Source organism: Pinus tabuliformis, chromosome 1_2 (assembly GCF_031772625.1).
Source record: "Pinus tabuliformis cultivar Carrire ecotype Pingquan chromosome 1_2, CPIR1, whole genome shotgun sequence".
In the NCBI taxonomy this organism is placed as follows: Eukaryota; Viridiplantae; Streptophyta; class Pinopsida; order Pinales; family Pinaceae; genus Pinus; species Pinus tabuliformis.
In genome coordinates this window covers 382,963,511-382,972,757 of record NC_142298.1, presented here as the reverse complement: position 1 = coordinate 382,972,757, position 9,247 = coordinate 382,963,511, and the positions used below count along the sequence as shown (strand labels likewise).

Below are 9,247 nucleotides of genomic sequence, written 5' to 3'. Positions count from 1 at the left end.
ACTTTAACAATACATTAATGATATATTTAAATTATAATTAAATACATTGTTAGATTAATATGCAAATGTATTATTGATACATTAATAGATTATATATATTAACATATTATGTACTCTACAAAGAAATTTTTTATACAACCCATATTGTATATAAATATAATACTAGCAATTGTCCCAAAAGGTACAAAGAGAGGCCGATAGGATTAGTGAAAGGAAGAAAGTTTTATAGATAGTCAAGCATATATAAAGGTATGTAGTGACGAAGGCAATAACCAGGTTGACCATCCTGTACCAGTACATTTGATATTAGAAGAACAAAACCAAAACCAAACCATTCATATTAATATAGTAAGTGTAGAACGCGTTCATACTTAAAGCTCAATAGGTTCAATAGATTATTGGCAGCACGGTTTTTTTCTAAATAAAAAGTAAATTACAACGTTGTACATGGTAAATGAAAAGTGGAGAAATTTGTGATTTGCAAATGTTAAAACAAATCACTTACATTACTGGTTGACAGTAGAAGTAAAACATTAACATTATTAAAATTTTGAAACCGATTTTAAATTCATGTATTGTATTTTTCAAAGTATTTTGTTTTACATACTTAAGTCCTCAAATATAGTGGTTTTAGATTCCATTTTGGCAAACCCACCATTCAAAACACTATGTATTTCTCTGGCCCTCAAAGCAAGCTTTTAGCACTTATTAATCTATGCTCTGTCCAAGATACAATTCAAACTTTCATTTTCAAGCATTTTAAGAGGCAAAACAGTGCAAATATTTTAAATGTTCTATTTACTTGTCTGAATTTCTACAAATAAAATATATATGATTGTTTTGATAAGATTGGAATTGATGGTTCCTTTGTCTAATTTGTGTAACAATTCTTTTCATGCTGTGCACTGTTTTGATCCTGATGTTCTGGGCTGTAAATAGCATCTTTTTGTATTTGGTCAATGAGGTTTTTAAAAGAATAGAAACAAACGCAGGGCTTTATGACAGAGGGGAGCTGCTTCTGTAGCAGTAAAAAGTGATGAAAAATCAGAAGTGGTTACAGAATATGTTGTGGGTATATCAGGGATGAAGTGGGTCTGGTCTGATTGGGGTTCAAGTCCGCTGAAGTATGTAGTAATTTGGGGTGATGCAATCAGAATGGGCTTGATGGGATTGCAATACAGGAAAGGTCAAATAAACATCAGAAAAAAACAACCCATTAACATTAGAAATAAAAAAAAATAAGCAGGAGCACAACAGCCAAATTCTTATTCATTGAAATTAATTGAGGCAGTCTCTTCCATAAAGCTTATCCCCAGTCTATTCTATGCTTCCTTACATCAAGATTAGATTTCAAGCTTGAACCCCTTTAAATGGGAGCTTAATCCATCTTCATCCTTATCTATAAATGTTTATTATAATTTTTAATTTCTTCCTATTGTCTAGATTTGTCTCCCCATTATTATCTAGAATTATGTCTACAGCTTAATCCCAGTCATGAGTAGATATTTTAATCCATAAAATTTTATTATTATGTAGAACTCTACCTCGAATTATATTATCCATACATAAATATTACTGTCTATAAGTTTTCTAATACTATCTAAACGCCTTTAATGCCTAATTCTCAAATCCCTCCAGGAACGTGTTCTCCTGTGTGCTAATATGGATCAATTTGAAACACTTGATACCATCAGTATTCGGATTACTTGGATTTGCAGCGCTGAGATTAATGGTACACTGATGGTTCTCCTACATGTAGAATCAAATTACATATTTGGAAAGTTTCAACATAATTTTACCTTGACATGCAGGTAGTAGCCTGGCATTTCTTACAAAGGAGTAAAAATATTTGAATTTTGAAGGTTCGGATGAGTAATATTCCAGGTTCATTGAGAAGGCAAAGTATTTGGAGTCCTTCTGATGGCCAAGATAGGCAGTGAAATGTTTGAGCTTCTGCCGAAGAATTTTCTTATTTATTGTAAAATATTCAAAGCCCTTTTGGCAATGTAAAGGTATCTGGTTTTCAGTTCTTCTACGACATAGTATCTGAAGTGCAGATGGAAAATGGGAAATGCCCATTAACAAAAAAATGATTCAAATGCCTTCAACTGTCTATAGGCATACTATTTCAACTATAGTTTTTTGAGGGTGGAGGAATTCCAATCAGTAAATTCACTGCAGCATTGAAATCTGTTAATAGTTAAATTCCAATTCATGGGCCAGGCATTTGAAGCCCTCTTGACAGGTAAAATGCTTTTGGGGAAACTGCCTTTTTAAGCACTTTTGAGGGATTCTTCCTTTCCACTAGAGAAATATTCAAAGCCATTTTATTGACTGAATTGCTATTTTAAAGTTTTTGAATTCCTGCCCTTACCATGAAAAATATTTATAGTCCTTCTAATTGCTGAGTTACCCTTTTATGTACAAAATACTTGAAGACCTTCCAATGGGTAGAACTTTCTTTGGCTAGCAAAGTGTTAGAAGCCTCACTAATTTTTAGATTGTCATTGGCCACCATTAACAACTGATACCGTTGCGAAAAATGTTGTTCAAGAGGTAAAATAATTGAATCCTTATTGGAGGGGAAATACCAGTAATTGGAAAATGATTTGAGCTATTTTGTGTAGTATTGTGCAAAAGCAGATTGCCATTTAATTTGAACAAAACGGTATCTATGGTATTGACTCAATAGATGGTTAGCCACAAATTTTCCTACGTAGCGTTTTTTAAGATGTGGTAAAGATATGCCTGATCCAAGCAGACTCTACCTGGGGTTTCAGTTTTTTTATTTGGAAATTGAGAATCTGGCTTTACAGTGAGGCTGGATTGTTATGATAAAATTCTTTGAATTTTTCTACAGAAATGGAAGTCAACAAGAGACCCTCATCTTTATTCAACTGTTCCTTTTTACTTTTATGTTCTTTTCCAAATAGTTATTTTCTGTTTCTCTTTTACCTTTTTGAAATTATGTTAAGGCTTTTCCAAGATTTTGGCATTCTGGACTAAAATACTCAAAATTATGCAGGGGATCTTCATTTACAAGGGAGTAGGATGGCGCCTGCATTCAAATGAGATTATCATACAGCCCCATAGCACAGTTGTTCCTTTTTCTTGTACAGTGGGCTGATTGCAGCCTAGCAAGCACATTAGGACTTCTGTACATACTAATATATAAGGTCCTATGCTTATTTTGTTTTTTTTCCTCTAGGAATTGTTTCGTTGTTTGACTGGCTTGAAATTCAACTAAATTATATTGAATAATATGATTTTGTTATTTAGGTCTATGTTGCTATTGTAAAAATTACTCCTGCTTCAAATCTGAGTCCCCTTTTGTAGAACCCAGAGTACCTCTGCAATCTGAAAAAATCTAATATTTTTAATTATTCACTAGTTATTATTTTTTATGGTATTTACTATTTATCTTTGATACTGGTATTTCATGGTGGTTTAATTCACTGCCACATTGTTTATTCTTTTATGCTTTCTAATACTGCAGTGTTTCCATTTAGCAGGTGTATTCAGATGGAACAACAACAATGTCTACATATGAAAGAAAAGCCAGTCTTCGAGAATTCTATGGTAAGTTGTTTTCTTCTTTTCTAAATAAAGGGGAAAAGGGAGGTATAACAGCTGTGATCTAATGGAGATTTTGTCTTGGGCAGCTGTTATATATCCTTCCTTGCTGCAACTTGAAGGAGGTATAACAGAGATGGAAGATAATAAGCAGAAACTGATTTGCAAAGAAAGATACAAGAAACGTGTTGATGAAGAAAGGAGACATCTTTCTGAGCTTGATTTGGAACGTGAAAAAGAGTGTGGAATATGTTTGGAGACTCAGACCAAAGTTGTATTGCCTAACTGCAGTCATTCAATGTGTTTGAATTGTTATCGGGAATGGTAGGAGCAATGAATCCTAGTAATGTATTTTATTTTTTGTAGTTTATTATTTTTCTAATAGCATAATTCTATTTTTGAGCTTGAAAGATCATCTTACCCCTAGTTTCAGGGTTAGGCACATTTACATGAGACAGGAGCATTGAAAGGTTTGACAGATTTATAATTAACGCTGTCAGTTGTTATTGTTGTGTTTTGCAGGCATGCACGATCAGAATCATGCCCTTTCTGCAGTGATAGCTTGAAAAGAGTGAACTCAACAGACTTGTGGATTTTTACAAGTAGTGAAGAAGTTGTTGACATGGAAACATTGGGCAGAGAGAACTTAAAAAGGCTATTTAATTACATTGATAAGTTGCCACTTATAGTGCCAGAGAGCCTGTTTTAGGTTTATGATTCTCATTATGATTCCTATATGAAGTGAATGAATGTGAATTATCACTAGAAAATCAACAACAGCGTCCATGTCTTATCGCTGATTATTGTTCTTAGAATGGGTAGGATTGGTCATGTCCAATGAAGAAGCTTCTCTAGATTTTTATGTCTTCCCATTTTTAGCAGCTCTCAAAAAAATTAGAAACCTTTAATATAAGGTGAATTTTTAAAAATTTACATCAAGAATTTGATTCTGGAAATTTCTGCAATCCCTACACATCCTTCCTTTAAAGGGCATTTTACAATTTGGCTTTCCAAAAATGGAAATAGTCTCAACCAAAATTTTCAGTTATACTTTAATCTGTGTCTCCAGATAACAACTCCCAATGATCGCCAGTTCACACAGAACATTGGTCACACACCAATTGCCCCCACATAACACTGCTTATGCATCACTCATTTGCAATAGGTTAACAGGTTTCTTTGATATCCAATTCTAACAATAGTTTTAGACCATCTTTGTGTTTTGCTTCCTCACATAATCTGTGTCTCCAGATATTTTTCCTTCTACACTCCCATACTCCCATACACTCGTTTTCCTTCTACTCACACCAATCATCTTCAACTTTGATTTCAAACCAAGAAAGGGGTTCAAGGTTTCTACAATTTCAAATTCAATTAAAATGATTTCAGTTTCTTGGAATTTTCTCTGGAGCAATCTTTGCTGCCCCAAAACTATTTATACCCTTTTCCATAAGTAGGATACATACGCAGCGACATTTTTCACTCAAACCCTGAAAAAGAACAAGCCTTCAGGGAATTTCGTCTGGATCTTTTATCATTAATGTAAACAAAGAAACACAATCTATAAATTCCCACTGTTTTCTTGAAAAAGGAATCAGAAGAATTTACATTTTAAATGGCAAATATGAATACTTTCGAAATTGTGATGAGTTTCTTCTTCCGTATCTATCACATAAGTAGTTTTAGTGCCACCCCATTGTTGGCCACTCTTCGCCGCTACATCTGTAACCTGGACACTTTGCCTACTTCAATCGCCCTGCACAGTTCAGATCTCTCTTGCTACAGGATCTACGCATCAATTCTGCACTCAATGGCTCCACAATTATAGCCCCAAGCATAATTTGTCAGGGATTACCCTAGATTTGTCACGGTAACAATCTAGAAAGCAAATACTCAAAACTAATTGATTGAATATATCTCAGTCCCAGATGAAACATATAAAATTAACATTAATGGTAAAACTTAACAACATTTGAATCCTGCAAATACAGGCAGGGATTGCCTATAGTTACAGCCAAGAATAATGCCTTGTTCAGGATGATATACAATAGAAAAATTCATTATGGAATGAAACGGTTTCATTATGTCTCAAGGATCAAATATGTAGAAATTTTGCATTATGTAATGAAACGGCAGCATTTGATCTCAATGATCAAAGATCTCTTAATCAAAATAATGGTTTCCATTAAATGAATGTCATTACAAATTGTAGGAAGAATAGTTAGGAGCTCTTTAATGAAGAGCAGATCCCCATAATAATCACATGGTCCAGAGAGATATCCCGCAGGTATGTACAAGTAGTTGAGAGTATAAATGAACAGAACATATGTACAGGTAGTCTAATAATCAGGACCCATGACCAAATCAAATGACTCACTAAAACAGAGACAACTCAGAAAGTTGTTGCTTCATCTGGATCAGTAAGTCCTTTGTGTTATGGAAACCAACGGAAGATAAATAAAATCAACTATACAGTTAGAAGAACATATTGTATTTCCAGGAGATGAATGAAGAAGCTTTATGGGCTTTCTAAAACAGTTGTTTTTCTGCCAATAGCAGGAACTTTATAGATAGCCCATAACAGTCAACATGGGATTGGTAATGGAGAGGCCATAACTGTTTGCAAGGCCGGACAATAGACACCTACACAGTCTATGATAAAATTTCATCAGGCATAAATGTTAATATGAGAGGAATAATCAAGGGTTCCAGCTCCTTCCCATCCCATCCATTCTTCCCACTCGTCCCAATAAGCGTTATTGATTCCCATCATGCCCTCGACAGAGTAATCAGCAGAATAACTTTGCTGCTTTGCCTTTGCTAAACTGGACATTAACGTCTGCTCATTATCACAAAAGTAACAACAATCAGAAAACCGTGGGCCTGCATAAGAGTCCCATATTACAGAATGAAAATGCATATAGATAAAGATTACTCTTAGGCAGGCAATTTACCTCATAAGCCTGATTGATCTTGTGAAATTGAACCCCACGCACATCTCCTTTGCAAACATCCGGATGATACTGTAAGCAGATTATATCAACATATGAGTGCAATATTAATGTTTTCTGACGTTATATATGACCAGGGATATTGCCAGACAAATTTTCTTAAAAATTCTCAAGAATGTGTGAAGTCTGACATTTTTAATTTCTATTTCAAACCTGTATCTCTTTTTCTATTTGCTTCAGAAATGGAAGATTTATTGAAAATATCTGATCTTGAAAGTAAGAGACATAGCTTCAAATGGATACTTGCATACCTGCAACGCAAGGCGACGGTAGGCTCTCTTCACATCTTTTTCAGAAGCCCCAGGGCTCAATCTCAGCGTCTCATACTGCTCTTTCATCCCAGGAAAAGCAACAGAGGCCATCACAGTTACATTCCTCCTGCCTCCCATTTGTAATAGAATACAGATTAATAGCAGTGTGCAACCCATTGTGAGTGTCTGGAGCATCTTCCATAGTAGAGAAAACAAGGGATCTATCTTATTTGTGAAAAGCACTCACCATAATCCCCAACTTTCTGATAGAATTAAGTCTTCTTGTTTCATGACACATGTACACACTTGGCTCACAAAAGTTTGAATGATCCATAGTAATCTATATCTACCAGAAACAATTGCAACATAGCAAAATCATCCTGAACCAAAAACTATCACATGCCACGTACCAACACTAATTCTGAAGGGTTAATCCATAAAACCATCTCTAAGCATCTTGAACCCAAATGTCTATAGGTCTCGTGTGAATTCTATGATAGGTGCAACAAAATATATAAGAGTTCAGTTTTGCAACAGTTAACAAAGGTTTTGCAATTTTTATGCAGGTAATGGAGATTTTGCAATTTTTATGCAGGTGTAACCAAGCCTAATATGATTTCACAAAATTAGACAAGAACAACAAATTGTTTTGCTTATGACTGCTTTCAGATTAACATTTACGAATGCGGTCTCCATTGAGCTATTAAAATAATACAGTTAAGGAAGCAGCTGATGCAATTAAACCACGAGGAAATTTGATATGAAACCTTTCTCACTGATAAAGCTATAAGTCAAAAAAACTGTTCTCCAGGCACCAAAAACTTTCAGATGGCAACCAATGACACCATTTCATTTACCTTTCAAAAAGATGAACAGGACCTAAACAGGTAATGTCCTTTACCTTGGTTAGAAGGTTCGTTCCTGATTTTACATGAGCGAGGGTTGCTCCTGAAAGGTCAACCCTATAAGTTTATGTGTGTGTGTCCTGCAATACTGTAAACTAAAAGACACTGGAGCCAAAGAGAACCTTACATCTTCTACATGAGCATGATTTTGGTAGGTATCCAATGCAGCAATCTTACTTAAAAGTCTCTGTCTCAAATTGCCCGTATACATCTGTGAGCCCTTCAAAATCCTAGCATTGCTTCCTAAAACCACATTGGCAACCTCATCACATTGTCCTGACTGACCGTCCAATTGCAATCTCCTTGCAGTCTCATTTGTGGGTTTCCACAGCTTGATTCCATGCAGAACAATATCTGGTCCCAGGATTGGTATCAGGCTCTGCGATGAAAATATCCCCAAAAACCAAAGCATCTTCAGCCACCCATCATCTCAGAAACTAAAAATACAGGAGAGGAGAAGAAAGCAACGTTACTTACTTTCACAATGGCAGGATGTTTTGCGAGATTGTAGCATTCCAGAAGCCATAAAAAGCAGTTTAGCTCCGAGGGGCCCCTTAGTCCTTTCTTGGAGATCTCATTATGCAGTGCCGTATGGCGTATACCCCATTCAATATACAGTTTAGTAAAGTTATAATCGATATTTGTATTTACTGTTACATAGCCCTGTTGGCTGAAAACAGAAATGGCTGCGGGCCCCATTCTTGAGAGCCAGAGTAGGTGGTAAGCCGCCCAAGCGCCTACAGCTGCGATTTCCTCTACAAAATACCTTCGAACCTGAGACATACAGAGTCGGCTAATAAGCACTCCACCAGAATCGATAAGAAGAACTGCAATTGTGCAACCTTGAGAGGGTTTCCGTTGAGGTTTCGCGAGACTCGAGCAATACAACTCGCGCCAGCTGCAGAGGTTTTGCGAGACCTGGGCAATACAACTCGCGCTAGCTGCAGAAGTTCTCGGTTGAGGCCATAGTAATTGAAGGGACCATGACGAATATCGTATGTCAGTGGAAAGCAGAAGGGTCGCGCCAGGTGTCAACCTGACAATGAAAAGAACGACGAAAGTCTGTTTCAATAGGAAGGCCTATCGGCCTCGGCCTAATTATATATAATATAAAGATTAACATATTATGTATTTTAGAAAGAAATATTTTATACAACCCATATTGTATATAATTATAATATATTATATATGTATATAAAATAAACATACATGTTCTTATATTAAAAGATTAACATATTATGTATTCTATAAAGAAATTTTTTATACCACCCATAGTGTATATAAATATAATATATTAAATAAATATATAAAATAAGAAAATAAACATAAATATAATATTATATATTTAAAGATTAATGTATTATGTATTCTATCTGTATTAAAAGACGAGCATATTATGTATTTTACGAAGAAAATTTGTATACAACCTATATTGTATATAAATATAATATATTTTATATATATATATATATATATAAAGATTAAAATATTATGTATTTTAAAAAAA

At 34.8% G+C, this 9,247-nt stretch overlaps 3 protein-coding genes across 3 annotated transcripts; 1 reads left to right on the top strand and 2 right to left on the bottom strand.

Moving 5' to 3' along the window:
* Positions 1-492: 492 nt before the first annotated feature.
* LOC149205977 (E3 ubiquitin-protein ligase AIRP2-like) lies at positions 493-4,455 on the top strand. Its single transcript, XM_089395242.1, has 4 exons — positions 493-3,176; positions 3,513-3,579; positions 3,663-3,897; positions 4,096-4,455. The coding sequence occupies exons 1-4, from the start codon at positions 3,069-3,071 to the stop codon at positions 4,280-4,282; spliced, it is 597 nt and encodes a 198-aa protein (XP_089251368.1). The 5' UTR covers positions 493-3,068; the 3' UTR covers positions 4,283-4,455.
* Positions 4,456-6,224: 1,769 nt separating this feature from the next.
* Positions 6,225-7,264, bottom strand: LOC149205976 (chaperone protein dnaJ 8, chloroplastic-like). Its single transcript, XM_089393603.1, has 3 exons — positions 6,836-7,264; positions 6,528-6,596; positions 6,225-6,412 (listed from the first exon to the last, which is right to left on the bottom strand). Exons 1-3 carry the CDS (start codon positions 7,028-7,030, stop codon positions 6,242-6,244), a joined length of 435 nt encoding a protein of 144 aa, XP_089249729.1. The 5' UTR covers positions 7,031-7,264; the 3' UTR covers positions 6,225-6,241.
* A 489-nt stretch (positions 7,265-7,753) lies between these two features.
* On the bottom strand, positions 7,754-8,705 carry LOC149205975 (uncharacterized). The gene is made up of 2 exons (XM_089393602.1): positions 8,218-8,705; positions 7,754-8,119 (listed from the first exon to the last, which is right to left on the bottom strand). The coding sequence occupies exons 1-2, from the start codon at positions 8,521-8,523 to the stop codon at positions 7,763-7,765; spliced, it is 663 nt and encodes a 220-aa protein (XP_089249728.1). The 5' UTR covers positions 8,524-8,705; the 3' UTR covers positions 7,754-7,762.
* Between the last annotated feature and the right edge of the window lie 542 nt (positions 8,706-9,247).